We start from the raw sequence: 15,942 nt of genomic DNA, 5'->3' as shown, positions 1-15,942 counted from the left end.
AGGACCCCAGGACTGGAGGAGAGCTGTGCAGGGATCAATACTGGACCACACAGCCAGCCTGGTATCAGCACCCAGACTATGTTCTGACTCCCCCATCTGGGGTGCAACATCCCACTTGACCTTAAAAACCCCTGGAGGCCAGAGCAGGCTTTATTTTCTCTCTCCCCTCCTCTCCTCTTGTTACTGTTTTGTTTTGCAGCAGTTGTTGCTGTTGCCATGCCATCTCCTTTTGTTGCTATGGATTAATAGTGTTTTTTACTTATTTCTATGTATGTCCTGGGAACATGATTGCTTAATTTGCCCTGCAGGTTTGTGGGCCTGACAGGCATTTCCACATCATCCCAGCAGTTACCTTATCTCAATCCAGTTCTGGGCTGCTTGGAGGATAAATACCTGCAGAAATACCTGTTCACACAGAGGTTTGGGACAGGCATTTGCCCCAGCAAGAGACCAGGGTGTGTGTGGTGGGGACACACTGTTCCTACAGCCTGTGCTGAGCCCTCTCTGATGTCATGGGGCTGTTTTTCCTCTAACCCAGAATAACACCTCAGAAGCCACCAAGCCTGGGTGGAAGGATGGGCTCCAGCTGTCCTCCAAGGACCCCCAGAGCCCAAAGATGACACAGCGAAGGATTGCATAAAACATGTTCATTTATTTTATTATAATGGGCATTACATCGGGATCTTGCCTCCAGCTCTTTCTGTCCCTGGAAAATCCAGATCACCAGAGGGAGGGGCCAGGAGCCCCCAGGGAACATCTGAGCTGTGCTGTGGGAGAGCCTTTAGTATCCAGTGTGGAAGATGGTAGTGGAAGTGAGGGTGTCAGAAAGAGAAGGGGAACAAAGTGCTTTCTGGTGAATTTGGGAGGGTGGTTTGTGTGCTGAGGAGGCAGAAGGTTCGGCAGATCCCAGTTCATTCATGTCCCTGCAAACCCCAAGGGCTGGTCTGCCACTAGCCCTGGCCACCCCTGCAGCTTTACTTGCTCCCAGCCAATCCAAAGAAGGGCTTGCATAAGGAAACCAGTGCAAATGTGTGGTTTGGTTGTGTTATACAAGTGGGACAGCACAGAGGGGGGATGAGGAGGGATCTGCTCCGGGTCTGGCTCCACCCACTCCCCTTTGGGACAACCCGTGTTATTTTGTCAAGGCAAACCTTTAATTGCCCTGTGTCTCCATCCTCCCCACAAGAAATGGGGAAAACAATCCATCCTTTTGTCCCACTATTGAAATCTTCTGGGGAGTGACTTTTGTCTTGTTATTACTTGTGCATTTGGCTCACCACAGCAGCCACCAACCCTAATGTGCTAACGAGTATGGATACAGGGATACAGGGATACAGGGATACAGGGATACAGGGATACAGGGATACAGGGATCAGTCTCTTCCCCTCAGCAATTAATCTTACCTCCATCCTACTGGGTCATCTAATGAGCAGCACTCAGACAAATATGCCCCCGGAGCCTGTGAGCCTCAGAGGTCCCTGGGCTGCACACATCAAAGGGGAGCTGGTGACATCACGGAGATCACAGAAAACATCGAGTCTGGCTGGCTGGGGGGCGAAAAAAACAGCTTCTCGTGGATCCACAGCTGGTGGGGCTTTTAATTACACAAGGGCCGAGGAACATTCCAACCATAACATCCTGCAGCCTCTCAGCCACCAGACAACGTGCCTTTTATTAGGGTAGGAATGTATCTTTAATAAGCTGGAGGTTTTTAACTTGTCAGAGGGTGTTGGGGACGGGATCCACCACAGTCTTTTTTGGCTGGGCTGTTGCATCAGTTGTCCCAGGGCTGCCCTGGTCCCCTGCCTGTGCTGGCGCCGGGCTGGTGGGACTCTTCCTGCTCTTTGTGCACCCCTCAGCCCCAGCACCTCACTCTTACAAGAGGGTGAATCACCAGACCTTCCACGGGCACCTCACAGCATCTTCCCCGCGGTCCCACTGAAATCCGTCCTTGTCCCTGCCAGGAGGAGGCAGCACGTGTGAGCCCCATCCCTGGAAGTGTCCAGGGCCAGGCTGGACAGGGCTTGGAGCAGCCTGGTCTAGTGGAAGGTGTCCCTGCCTGTGGCGTGGGGGTAGAATGAGATGATCTTTAAGGTCCCTTTCCAATCCAAACCATTCTGTGATTCTATGATTCTATGATAAATGAGGCTAAAGTCCTCGTGGCACAGGAGCAATTCCATTGTGCAGTTTAATTAGCTCAGCCCTCATCAATACTCATGTGTTCGCACAAACTGTGGTTTTGGGGGGGGAGCTCCATGCAAATAAATACATTTTCTCCTATTCCAAAACTACTGTCACCATCTTCCTCACTGCTATCTGTGTGTCTGTACGTGTAAATGTATGATCCCATGGAATTCAGCAGGGTTTGGGGCTTTACTGGGGTTTTTCAAGGTTTTCCTTCACTCTGCTTAAAGCTGGAGGGAAGGTGATGCTGAGTGATTGCTCCAGCGAGTAACAAATCTCCCATATTGTTCCCTTTATTTATCCTTATTCAGAGCCCTGGGAAGGGCTGTTCACTGCAATCAATCCTGGAGGAGCCCGTGGGGGCCAGGGGAGGTGCAGTGATGGAGATTTGTCCTATTGATTAACCCAGGATAGGAGGAATCAAACACCGGGAGAGGATTACAGCCCGGGAGGAGAATAGAGCTATTGTCGGGTTTGCTTTGCAGGTTATTGGGTTTGGAGGATTTTATTTTTCTTTTCCTACCTGGAGGCTGAGATAAAGCAGTAAAACTTTTCTAAATCCCTCCCCACTTCCCTGTTTCAAGTTTCCCAGTTAACTCCACACGCCAGAGAGAACCCCCCTCTGCCTGCCAGCCACAACTGAGATCTCACATTATTGCCTCTGACAGCTCTCATTCCTCAGGCATTTTCTTTTTCCTTCCTCAAAGGAGGGGGGAAAAAATATCAAAGGTTTCCAAACCTGAGCACCTTCCAAGACTGCCAAATGGAGCCCTGTGTCGGGAGGGATGCTCTGAGCAGGAGGGAGGATGGATGCCATCCTTGGGAAGAGTTACATGTGTTTGCCATTGCGTTTGCCTTGGGCCCTTGGAAAATGTTTGTAGTTTTCAATTAATCTCATTAGTTTGGAAGTAGACGGAGAGGCGGGAAATCAAAATAATTTCATGGGGAATTCTCTTTAATGACTTTTTAAAAACATGTAATTGAAATTGGTGCTGGTGGAAAACATTTTAGTAGTGCAGAAATCAGCTGGGGGGGAGCAGCAGAGAATGTTCAGAAAGATCCTTGTATCGAGGGTTCTGTTGGGACAGGACTGAGCTGTGGGGGCACAGGGCTGCCAGGGGGGCTGGCACAGGGTCAGCAGCAGGATTGGGACCCTCAGCCAGGTCCCCTAGTCCTGGGCTCTGCTGTTGCAAAGCCCTGGGAGAGCCCTACTTGCCATCATCAAGTGAGCTTTTAATTTCTTTTCACTGCTCTCCTGAGGTTAAATTTGCAAGTCTGGAAACAGAGTCAGGGATTCCTGCAGCTTGGCTTTGCCTCTGCCTCACTCACCAACTGACTGCAGGGGTGCAGTGGCCACCCCTCATCTGCTGTGGTGACACTGGGATGACCTGGAAGGTGGCCTGGGGTGAGGGCAGGGCACAGTCTGGATGGGCTCCAGCCCCTCCATCCCTGGAGGGATGGTCAGAGAAGGGATAGAGCCTGCCCATGGACTCAGAGCATAGAAACCTCTCTGCCTCTTGGTAACCACTCCCTGACCATCAGAGCTGAGTTCAATGCAGTTCTGGGGGACACAGGACACACTGAGCATCCATCCCACCCGCCTGCATCCCAATTAACCACGTGTTCTCCAGAGAGGGAGAACTGCCCCCTGAGAGAGCTGGGTTTCCAAGGACCACCCTGTGGCAAAGACCCCCAGCATCCCCTGCTATCCCTCCACATCCCCAGAGCTGTCCCAAGCCCTACCCTCTGTCCCCACGCGGCCACCCCTGCCCTGCCACCTCTCCGGCAGAGGTGTGCGTGCCCTCCTCGGCGGGCTGAGCGCTTAATTGATCGGATTATCCCCTATTTACTAATTAGCAGCCGAGTGCCCAGACGGCGGGAGCGGGGGCCAGCGGCGCGCTCCCTTTTATACCCGAGCAGTCGGTGTTTGACGGCGGCCGAGGCTCCGTCAGCAGTTTGCCGTGATTCATTTCTGCCCTGCAAAACTGAAACTTGGCACGGTGCTTTCCCCGGAGCCACCGCCGGGAAGAGGCAATGCCAGGCTCTGCCCACCTTTTAACTTGCCTTTTTTTTTTTCCTTTTTCCACACAGGGTTTGTTTTCCTGTGTTTAACGAGCTCAGTAATTACCGTCAGAGATCAAGTCTGCTGCTCCGTGGAGGCAGCACTAACAGAGCAGTCACAACTTGATGGGAGGGACATGACTCTGACGCCCAGGAGACCTGGCTTTTTTCCCAAAAGAGTTCCCCACTGTGAGGACACGTCCTCTTGTCCATCACCTGCCTTTCTCCATGTGCTGCTGCCAATTCTGCAGTCTCTCCCTCTGGATGTTCATCCATCCTCCCCCAGACCAACGCTCACTGGCTAAAGCCACCAGCAGTCAGATGGAGGGAGTGTGTCCACCTGCCTGGGGAGAGGCAGACTGCAGGATTAGGCCCACTGTGTCACAAGATGGTATTTTTATTCCCCCCTAGCTCTTAATTAATAAGAATTTGGGGACTCGGAGCGGGGGGAGATTCACCTGGCACCACAGTGTCTTCCCTCTCCTCCTGTTGTTTGCTGTTGTATTCCTGTCATGCTCCCAGCCACTCTGCTGAAGGACATCAAAGAGCAAACTGTGACAGACACACCCCTCCTCTGCAGCAGAGCCTGTGAGGTCAGAGAGAGTGGCCCAAGGGTGTGAGACACTCAAACCACCAAGTTGAAGGAAAAGGCTTAAGGGTGTGATTCCAAGCTGGATAAATCAGACACCTGGGAGGAAGGACACTCAAATCCACCGATGATCCATTAGCAGGCTCTGCAAGGAGATGCAAATCGAGCTTCTGAGCCAAAGAGCACACCTTTTGACTTCTTGGCAGCCAAATCCTTGTGTGCATCGCTTAGAGGTGTCCCCAAGGGCACGTTCAACTCAATGCCTCTCCCTCCCAGAAGCCCCTGCAAGTCTGCCAGAGGAGAACATCCCAAAATACATGTCTGTGGGGCAGGTTGCTCTGTGCCAGGGCTGTTGAGCATGGAGGGTGCGAGGGAGGGATGCTGGAGCTGGGAGATGCACACGGTGTCCAGGAAGGGGGACAAGATGCTGCCGTGTGGCTTCATCCTGGTGCTTTGACACCACAACATGGCCGTGGTTCCACCAGCTCCCATCTGACCGGGGGACCATGCTGGTTGGATGAAGTGGGACAGGCCCTCCCCCAGGCTGTGGTTTGTCTCTTGCCAATGGATCGATTGTGCTCAGAGGGGCTCTGGGCTGTATGTAGGTCAGCCACATCACTGGCTCCAGCACTGTCACCTAGTTATTAAACTGAACAAGGATCCCCCTTCTCCCTCCATGCAGCCCCCTCAGTGCCCAGCCCTTGGCAGAGAGCAGCCCTGGCTCTCGTCCCAGAGAGGAAGAGCATTGCTTTGAGGCTTTGGGCTCATCTGAGCACAGCCAGTGTGGGTGTGCAGCTCCCAGACCAGCACGGACACAGTGCCCTGCACATCCCCCCGAGCATCACGCTCCCTGTGTGTCCGTGCATGAGGGAGAGCCTGGTGCTGGGAGGGGAGATGGGCAGCATGACCCAGTTCATGGCCTTCTGTCAATAAAGCTGGCACTGCTCCCACTCATCTTTATGAAATGGATGGGGCTGGACCAGCTCCCAGAGCAGGGGATTTCTCTGTGGGGCCCCACTGCAGCATCCCCTGGGAGGAGGGAGCTGCATCTCCCACACGTGATTGCTCTGCTGCTTGTCTCTCCATGGGAGTGGAGTAGATAAGAGGCATCCTAACTTTCAACCTTGGAAGCTGGTTTGGCCACCCAGCTTAAATTCCTCCTAGAAGCCCTTATCACTCAAGGAGGAAACCCAAATCCTCTGGCACCTTGTGCTCCCCCCGAGCTGGTGAGCTGGAGGGAGGGGGAGGCCTGGAAAGGGAGAGGGAGCAGAGGAAAAACTTTCTCAAATAAAAAAAAAATATTCAGTAGTTCAGAGCAAACTTTGCTCTAGTTGAAGATTTGACCTTGTGTTCTCTCCTAAGAACAAACAAGAGAAAAAGGAGGATCATATTATTTTGCCTGAAATTTGGAGTGGATCAAACCCCTGCTGCTCCGAGCCCCTGCAATGAATGGCTATAAACAAGATGCATTTCCGGAGGATGAATTAAACAGTGAGCCTGAGTGCTGACTGTGTTTTGAGAGATGTTTATTTGTCCTTGCTGCCTCTCCATAAAGAGTTGCACAAGGACTTACTAAATTTTAACCCCACATTGTTCTTGAGTAAACACCACCCTTTATCCAACATGAGGGGTGCTCAGAGCTGAGATAAGCTCAGGTTAGCTCGTGTTCTTCGGAGCATCCAGCCTCTTGGAAGCATTCCTGAAGCAGCCCAGGGCACCCTCTTCGTGCAGACCCTGGGGCAGCCTCAAAGTTCTCAATTGCCTGCAGAGCTCTGGCAGTTTTCTGCACCACTTTTCTGCCAGAAAATTGTTTGCAAGAAGGTGGGAAACAACCTTGGCAAAAGTGTGAGTTACATCTCAGCTCCTCTCCTCATTTGACGTGATGGAAAGGGAAGGGTGATAAACCATGAACATTGCCCAAGGAGCTGTGCTGTGACTCCCCACCAAGTCCTTGTCCTGGGGTCCTCCTACCCCAGCTCCCACCACCACATGGAGCAAGTGCATGCCCACGGCAGGGGGGTTGGAATGGGGTGATCTTTAAGGTCCCTTCCAACCCAAAGCATTCTATGTTTCCATGTGCCATGGTCCATCCCTTTTGTGTCCTTCCATAGAGATAGTGAAGCACTGAGAGCTTCCTGCTCCCAAATCCACACTCTGTCACTCCCAGCATCACTAAACACACAAAAAAAAAGACTAAAGAGGGATGAATATCACTGCAAACTTTCCATCTTCTTTGATTTCCAGAGTCTACACAGCCTGCACTTTTGGACCATCTGCTGGCATCCAGTGGGATGGGGAGTTAGGTCTGCACAGCCATCAGCAGTTAAGCATTTTCTGAGGGAAAAATTGGTTTTGATGCTCATGAGGGGAAGGTTGAGTGAAAAAGCACAAAAAGTAAACCCCAGCACCTTGGTGTGAAAGCCAGCCCAGCTCTCCCTGCCTTAGGGGGAACCCCAAGAAATTCCCCCCTCCTTGCTTTCGGGGGTGTTTTGTGGTGTCTCCCCCACTTTGGGGGGACATAGCCACAGGATGCAAGATGCTGAACGTGATTCTCCAAAAACAAGAAGGATCTGTGCCTTGTAGAAACATTTCTGAACTCGTGTTTGTTCCCTCTCCTGGGTCTGGGCAGAATGTCAAAGCCTGCTCTGAGCTGGAAATATTTTAAGACTAGCACTCACTGGAGACCGAAACAATGGCAATTCTTCAGCTACTGAGGCTTTTATAAAAGGGCTTTTGACACAGAGGCTGCTTAGGGTTGGGGTTTTGGTGTGGTTTTTTTTTTTTTAAGTTGGTTTTTCTCCCTGAAAACACTGTGCCAGTGTCCGTGTGTGCACACACTTTTGCGTGTGCAAACTAATTCCTCAGCTTCCAGGGAGAATGGCAGCCGGTGGGAATGCCCAGGAGGATGCCTCCAGCCCTGCTCCAGCAAGGAGAAGGCAGAGGCTCACACGGGATGCCACGCAGCGATGCAGGAAGAAAAAGACATTTTAGAGTAAATGTCAGCTTTTGCGTTTCTGGGTTTGGGGCTTTTTTTAAACATGTGGGTGGGACTTTTAATGCCCAGATGAAGCTGAGACGGTTTCAGTCTCCAGGGCTTATCCAGAAGATTCACACAAACACTATGGAAAGTGTCTCTTTGCTTAGGAGGATGAAATTTGACACTGCAGAGATTTTAACCCGGTATTTCAGCAAGGAGCCTCGGTGGTTAGCGTGTCATATCTGATAAAGGCTAATCAGCCCTCCTTCAGGCACCATTCAATTCTTATTTCCATCTGCTTCCCATGCAGATTGCATTATCCGTGATATGTACTCACATGCAGGCAAACCAGTGTGAATTCTGCTCAGCTCTGGGCTTCGCTGGACACAGGATCAACGGTGAAGAAGGGCACAATGGATCCCACAACCAGAGCCTTTGCAACCAGCCCAGGCAGCCCCTAACCAGGTCTTCAGCACTGTTGGGAAACCAGCGCTACCCAGTACTGGTTTGCACTGGTGTGGGGATGGGATCCCAGTGGGGAGCGGGCCCTGCTGCCGCCCGGCTGCTCCGAGCTCAGCATTCCCTGGCCCCGGTGCCGTCCCACCCAGGCTCCTCTCCCTGCTCCGTGTCTGAAGCCTCCTCGACAATTATCCCAGTCGCTGTTTGTTCAGGCGATGTGGATTTAGCTCTCCAGCCTCATGTGCAGTGTGTGTGTATAGGGAAAGATAGATTGCCGCTACTTTCCAGTATAAATCACATTCCTTACAACACTCCAAAGTAGCATTTTCAACCTCAGGGTGCTAATAGGATCCAGCAGGAGAAAGAAATGTCAGCTAAGTAGCAGGCGCTGTTTGGAGAGTGCAATGGAGCTGATCCACAGCCCCGGGGCAAAAGGAGCAATCCCAGGGCAAAGGTTAAAGAGTTCAGGAGCACTTCAGCCTACTTAATTGCAACAGGGCTCTTACACGGTGCAAGATGGATGGCTCGAGCCGGGCAAGGGGGGCAGAGCGGGGGCAGCAGCATCACCCGCCGGAGGCACAAGGACCGGGACGGAGGGATGGAGGGATGGAGGGACCACGGCCGCCCCTTGCTTCTCCCCAAGATGCTGCTGCCTGGCAAAGTGGCCCACGCCACGGCAGGACCCCCTGCCACCACCTCCACTGGGAACCCATCCCAATCCTCACCCGATAAAAGGGAATTTACACCGGAGCAGGCTGATGCTGTGGAGGTTTTGCAACAGCTCAGCACAGCACTCGCCCAGGCAGATAAATAACCAGTAGCGAGAATAACTCCAGCTGCCAAGGAAATGTTTCCTGCTCCCCTGAATATCATAAGGAACGTTTTAAGGAGGGGGGAAAGGGGGAATTGGTTAGTGTTGCAGCTCTTGTCGTTTTTCTTGCAGGATTTGTTTTCTTATTTCCTTTTATTTTGAATCTTCAGAATCTGAACATGTTTTGTATCAGTCCCAAAGTGCTTCTGCTGGGAAGGTGCCTCAGATAATATTTTTAGAAGAGTTTTGGCTTGTTTTCTGACACATCTGAGAAATGTCATCAAAAGCTGATGTTTTGCATGGAAAAGCTCTCTTGCATTATTTCTTTTTTTTTTTTTTTTAATCTAAAGAAAAAAAAATAGAATAAAAACATTTCATCCATTTCTCACAGGGAGGTTTATACTGTTTCCCTGGTGATAAAAGCACAGGGCTGGCTCTTGAGACATGTGAGTTTAATTCCCAGCTCTGCCGCAAACCCCCGCGATGACCTTGGACGAGCCACTTGGGCTCCGATCCTTACGGGAGGGGATTTTTCCCTTAAAACTCCCGTTTGGCCTCTTCGACCGGGATAATGTCTGAAAAAAAAAGCGCTCATTTCACTCGGGCCCCTCTTCTCCCACCCCATCGCCCACCCCATCCCGCTGGGGATGCTGCCCTGCGTGGGTGCTCCATCCCTGCATCCCGAAGCCCCCGCGGCGGGCCGGGATGCGGAGCGAGGGCCGCGGATGCCCTCTCGTGGGAAGAGCCGGGCTCGGCCGCGCTCCCGATCCCCGTGGGAACATGGATATACCCCCACGACCCTGCGCTCCCCAGCCCCAGGCCGCTGCGGGTACCCCGACCCTCCCCGAGCCCGGAGGACCATCCCCGATCCTCCCCGGGCTGCAGCGCCGCCGCCGGGCATCACCGAAACCTTCCCAGGGCGAAACATTTCGGCACATTTTATTGAGGAAAGGGGAGAGGAGGGCGTCCTGCCCGCCCGCAGGAGCAGCGATGGGGGCATCCCTGCTCCCAGCACCCATCCCACGAGGATCCCCCGCATCCCCCCAAGCCCCGGGGCGCTCAGGAGAGGAGCAGGGCAGCAAGGACGCAGGGCAGCAGGAGGTGGCCGCCCGCCAGGCCGGGGGGCGGCCGGGGGGCTCTGGGGGAGCCATTGCAGAGGTCGGTGTGGCAGCAGTGGATGCGGACGCCCGGCAGCTCCTGCTGCTGGCAGTGGCGGGAGGTGGCACAGCCGCTGGTCAGCAGGATGCCCAGGACCACTGCAAAGCAAGCAACAGGACGGGGTTGACGTCAGGGTGACGGGCAGGGTGGAGGGGGAGGCTCTGCCAGCTTTGAAACGGGGACAGGCCCTGCTTGGGGGCTGCGAGGGTGGATTTGAGGTGTGAGCATCACCAGCTCCACCCTGCGCCCCACGGGCGGACTCACCGCTCTCTGTCTTAATGCAGAACCGGTGCTTGAAGCCCTGGTGGGACTGGGAGCAGGTGATCACCTCGGGGTTAGAGCACCCCATGTCCACGTTTTTGGTGCCAACCACGATGTTGCAGCCATAGCACTGGAGTCCAGACACTAAACAAGAACCGTAAGAAACACAGCGGGATTTTTCCAGGGGGGGAAATGCTTCAGCTCGTTCCGAGCTGCTCTCTAACGACGGCTTCGCAGCGCTCTCTGCCTTGCCAAGTTGCATTAAGCGCTGAGACAAGAGCCCGGAGCTGCCTGTCACTTGTTTACCCGGTGGGCTCAAAAATACACAATCATCTCCCACTAGAGGTCAGTGCAAAATCAGAGATTAGCCAGAGATTTGCGCTGGGATCAAACAGTGGGAACAAGGGAGCTTTGAAATAGGGGGTGTTAAGAGCAGGTGAAACCTCAAAATGATGGATACCACTGAGTCAAGGCTCAGTTGTGCTCAGAAACAGCTTTTCCCCTTTTCACCAAATTTCTCCAGTTTAGTTGTGCCCCTGCTGGAGGCATTCGCTCCAGAGGGATGGTTTCATCAGAGTGGTTTGGTTTTCTCCCTGAACACAGTGCTGATTTTATCACAGGTTCTATCAGGGAGGCAAACCAGCTCAGAAACAGAAGGGAAATCCTCGTTCAGAGCACTGTGACCCCGGGACAGTGGCCTCAGTGTGTCCCCAGGGCTTTGCACACTTGCACTGGCGGCAGCTCAGTCCTTCCCTGCAGGGTCAGCGGCTGTGTCTGAGAATTGCCAGATTGGGAATTAAGCCATTTCTTAGGTTTCTTTAAAAAAAAAAAAAAGAAAAGGAAAAAAAAAAGGCCTCCAACAATATCAATTTACACTGTCCACAGAGTTTAAGGCAACCCCTGTGTTGATTTGATTAGGTTGCACTTATTGCTGCCGTTACCTTTCCTCACCTCCAAATGCTGACCCAGAGCCCTTCCTGAGCCTGGCCTCCTCTGCTCCCACGGGATTTTTGGGAGGTGGGTGAGACCCTCACACACCCAGGCACGGTGAGGGAAGTCCCTGCCCCGGTCCAGACCTGGGAAGGGGAGTCCAGGAGATCCCAAATTCTGCCGCACTGCCCTTTCGTACAAATCGTGACGATTTCAGCTCTGTCCTAAACCCACCAACACGCAGCTGTATTGCTTAGGGCAGTAATAACCCCAAATTCATCCCAAGGATAAAACACACCTGAACAACCAGGGTTTAGGGAGGATGCAAACCAGACTCCAAAGCGTGGGGTACACACCACACCCCGGGAACAGCAGCACTTACCCTCTGGAAGGACGAACACCACGGTCATCAGAGAGAGGATCCCATGGGCACCTCCAGGCATGTGTCTGCAGAGCATGGGGGTCAGCTCCTGGAGTCCACCCAGGGCTCAGAGGATGAACACCGGGGTCTGGGGGAGTGGGCAGAGGTCTCCTCTCCTCCAAGCTCTTTTCCCCAGCCGTGCTCGTCGCCTCCTCTCCACCTGCAAACCTCCCCGCCGGGATAAAGGGAGATGCCGTCGGTGCAGCAGGGCTCTGGCTGCTCCAAGCTTCTCCAGCCAGCCCCGTGGCACCCAGTCTCCTTATGTCGGTGCTTAATTTCTCCCTTTTCCTCCTGAGAAATTCTCTGACTCTTTCAGTCCATGCACAGACCTGAGTGCGTATGTGCTACCCTCAGTTATTTCTGTCCTATTTCCTCTGTCCACGATCACTTCCCATTAATACCACCGTGCAGCAGCTCTTGGAGAGAAATTCTCCCTAATCAAGATTTAGTTTTAAATCCACTTCGAAATCCTCTAATTCAGTTGGATTAGGCAGAAGGGGTTTGGGGAGATGTATGGTTTTACTTTTTTTTTTTTTTTTCCCATCTCTTTTTCCTCTCTGAGCTGCCTCATCTTCATGAACGGACCCACCGGCTTTCTGTGACATATTGTGCTATTTAAAGAGGGCAGGAATAATTTTATTAAAGAGAAGCAGTCAACTAATTTTAAATCCGACACTTGAGATCCTCTAACAAAGTACAGCCCTGGGGATGGCCGTGGGGTTAAAGGGAAAACCTTGTGGAGAGAGAGGGTTTGAATGTAGTGTGTGTATTTACATGCAAGGAAATAGTTGCCTTAATAAAGCAGGGAGAGACCAAACAGAGCCAGCCCCAGGCTGGGATTGGTTCTGGAGGGAGCTGGGGCTGCTGGGGGCTTGGGAAGGGGACAGGGGTGCAGTGGAGGAAAGGACTGAGCTGTGATGGGTCTTCAGGGCCAGGGTTGGACCCACATTCACATGGGACACCACAGATGTCACCAGCTGCAGGATCAGAACCCCCAGACCCCTGTTGGCTCCTCCACCACTGTCCCCATAGGCAAAGCCTCAGCTCTCAGCGGAGCTAATGGGACTTGGAGAGCTAATGCTTACTAATAAGAGAGCGCGACCAAATGCATGGGATTAAAAAATTAAAATGACAAAATAAGCTGCTTATGTAGCTCATCCAGCAACCGCTTGCTAGCAGCACCTGAAATCCCCCACCCTGGGCACTCCAGCCCACTGGGCACCTCCTCTGCCAGGCACAGCTCCCAGACAGGCAGGCTTGGACCTAATCTCCAACAGCATCTTCAATTAGCACGCAACCTTATCAATATTTCACCGGGAGGCAGAATAAACTGGTCCAAGTAGGGGCATCTACAGCTCAGGAAGGGCAATTGGCACCTGGGAGGTGCACCCAAGTAACGCAGCTCATGTATTCAAATCCCTTAAACCACCCAGGGTGTCTCGCTTGCCTCAAAACAATGTGATTGTAACAAATGTCTGACACAGTTAAAGCCTGAAAGCCTGGAGGAGAAAGGATAAAACGCAGGAAATGGGATTGATTTAAACGCATGCATAAATCAGAGCATTCAATAAGGAGGGGAAACTAACTTTTAATCCCTTAATAAACTCATCAATATGTGGAAGGGGTGGCCAGGAAGAGCCTGGGCTCTGCAGCAGCAATGTAGCATGCCTGGAAGCGTTCAAGGCCAGCTTGGACTGGGCTTGGAGCAATCTGGTCTAGTGGAAGGTGTCCCTGCCCATGGCAGGGGGTGGGAATGGGATGAGCTGTGAAGTCCCTTCCAACCCAAACCGTTCTGTGACGCCGTGATGCGGCAGATGTTGCACAGCTGGCGGGGCCGGGGCCACGCACACCTCTGGGCGCTGCACCTGGCTCCGCAGCCTCAGCCGGCAAAGCGGCTCCTCTGCCAGCGGCACAGGGCACCGGCTGGTCCTTCCTGCCGGGAACAGAGCGGGAAGGTCTGCGAGAGTCGGCGGGGACGAGGGATGTCACGGTGCAGGAAACCCGGGGTCGGTGGGACCGGCAGCGGGATGCTGGGATGGGGTTAATCCCGGTAGGAACATCGAATCCCAGCGCCGGTTTGAGGAGTGGCAGTGCTGATTTAGCCAGATGTTTATCTGATTTTATCCCTTTGGGATGCAGAGGAGAAAGGCCTCGAGAAAAGGGAGGAAAAAACAACCCAACCTCTTCGGCCGCTTCCACGTCTGGAACCTGTAACTCGTCACTAGCTCTGATGGAATTTGGAGAGATTTAACTTCCCGGGGCAGCGGGAATACGCCGGGAACAGGCCGCCTTCCCTCGGCCGCGGGAGATTCCATCAGCCAACCTCCCGGTACACTCCTGCTCCCGACTTAAACCCGCGGGATACGCAGCGGGGCGACCGAACCCTGCGCAGATGAGGCGGGTCCGCCGGCAAATCCCGCTGGGAGTTCATCCCGCGGGCGGGCGGCCGGGAGCATCCAGAGGCACCGCCCCGCACTCCGCCCCGTCCGAGGCGGGACTCGAACCCGCGCACCCGGGCCCGCCCACCGGAAACGGGAGCACCGCCCCCGAGCGCGCCCGCCCGCCCGCCAGAGGGCAGTCAAAGAGGAGCGGCTGCTGCGCTTTGATTGGCTGGGTGCGATGAATATATTAAGAAGGTAGGAGAACGCGCTCGTTTGCGATGTTTTACCGGGTCTTTTTAGGGGATTTATAGCCGTGGTGGAATCAAAGTAAATCTAAAATATGGGGAAAAAAAAGAATTGTCAAACTGATATGAAAGAAAACACTAACTTTTCCTCGCTCTGTCCTTAGAGCAATGGTTTGATGGGGTTTAAATACCGGTGCCAGCCACCTCATTAGCGTGTTGTATGAAAGGAGAGAAGGTTAGCACTCCCCTTGATAAGGATGGAAGAGGTCCTAGTGGCCTGTACAACACACATACGGTTAAGGCACTGCCACCTACTTCGTGGCATCTAACCATGTTTTTCGACTTGCCCTTTTATGCAGGGGCGAACCTTAAAATCCCAAAGGTTTTTGTCACCCGCCTTCTCCTTTTTCCCCTCAGCCCAAACGTGCCCAGAACACCAGATCGCCTAAGAGCAAGCTCGCCCTCTCTCAGCCTGCACCTAACACAAAGCTACACCTCCCTTACCACACACAGCCCAGCCACAAACCTTCTTTTCAGCGCTCTGCTTTAGCTGATCCCAGCCCTCAAACCCCAAAGCCACGCCAGGCTGCATATCATTATAGCTAAGTAGAGCTCATGGCAATAGGCCCCAGCATTAATCCCAGGTGGGATATTAAGGATTTAAACATAACCTTTACACAGAACAGCTTTCCAGTAGATCCTTTACATCAGGGCTCCACTAGACCTGCTGTTCAAGGGATTTCCTCCTGACAGCAGGAAAATCATCTCCCTTCTCCACAGCTGTTTGGCTCAGAGGGCAGAGAAAGCCACAGCACAGCTGGGCAAAGCCACTCAGACACAGAGACACGAGAAGTACTATGCCAGAAAATATTTCTGAATCTACATTAAAATGCTCTGCTGGAGTAAAATACCGTCTTCTCCACACTGTAAAGCAGCACAGCCCCATCTTGCACTGAAAGGTTCCACTGGCCTGCAAGAAAAAGACTGAAAAAAAATCATGGATTGATCATTTGAGCAGTGACGCTCACTAAGTCTAGACACACAGTGTCCCTTCCTGGAGGTAATGAAAAGCTTCAAAAGCCAGTGATATTATTAATAGCCACTTTAGCACCAGCTCAACCATGAGCAAAAAGAAAAGCTATACCTCATGTCTTGCAGCTCTTTTCCTCTAAGGGCAAAGCCAGGCAGCCTCAGGGCAGCACTACAGAGGTCTGTACTGTAATTGATTTTCTGTGATTACCAAGCATGAGGTCAATACCAAAAAAATGGATCTTTGCTGCACCAGAACAAAACATCCCCTTCCAGCAGAACCCTCTGGGTGCAATAAACTTGTGCCTCCATGCATTTCTTAACCAGCACAAGCTCAATCCTGGATCCCTGCTCAGCCTGCAAGGAGAAGGCAGCAGGATTCCTTTCCCCTGGCTAAAGCTCTCTGCGAGGGGCTGTACTAATGTCTGTACTAATG

The 15,942-nt window shown here is 52.7% G+C and overlaps 1 protein-coding gene and 1 non-coding gene across 2 annotated transcripts; one reads left to right on the top strand and one right to left on the bottom strand.

The window, feature by feature from the left end:
• Window positions 1-10,031: 10,031 nt before the first annotated feature.
• Window positions 10,032-14,257, bottom strand: LOC126642518 (ly6/PLAUR domain-containing protein 1-like). The gene is made up of 3 exons (XM_050320210.1): window positions 11,813-14,257; window positions 10,504-10,644; window positions 10,032-10,337 (listed from the first exon to the last, which is right to left on the bottom strand). The coding sequence occupies exons 1-3, from the start codon at window positions 11,886-11,888 to the stop codon at window positions 10,141-10,143; spliced, it is 414 nt and encodes a 137-aa protein (XP_050176167.1). The 5' UTR covers window positions 11,889-14,257; the 3' UTR covers window positions 10,032-10,140.
• Window positions 14,258-14,690: 433 nt separating this feature from the next.
• LOC126642578 (U6atac minor spliceosomal RNA) lies at window positions 14,691-14,818 on the top strand. The gene has a single exon (XR_007629476.1). It is a non-coding gene; the product is annotated as a U6atac minor spliceosomal RNA (small nuclear RNA).
• The last annotated feature ends 1,124 nt before the right edge of the window (window positions 14,819-15,942 follow it).

Source organism: Myiozetetes cayanensis, unplaced genomic scaffold (genome assembly GCF_022539395.1).
Source record: "Myiozetetes cayanensis isolate MyiCay16 unplaced genomic scaffold, myiCay2020 scf23, whole genome shotgun sequence".
Classification (NCBI taxonomy): Eukaryota; Metazoa; Chordata; class Aves; order Passeriformes; family Tyrannidae; genus Myiozetetes; species Myiozetetes cayanensis.
The sequence above is the reverse complement of the archived record's forward strand: the minus strand, read 5'-3'. Positions and strand labels throughout refer to the sequence as shown.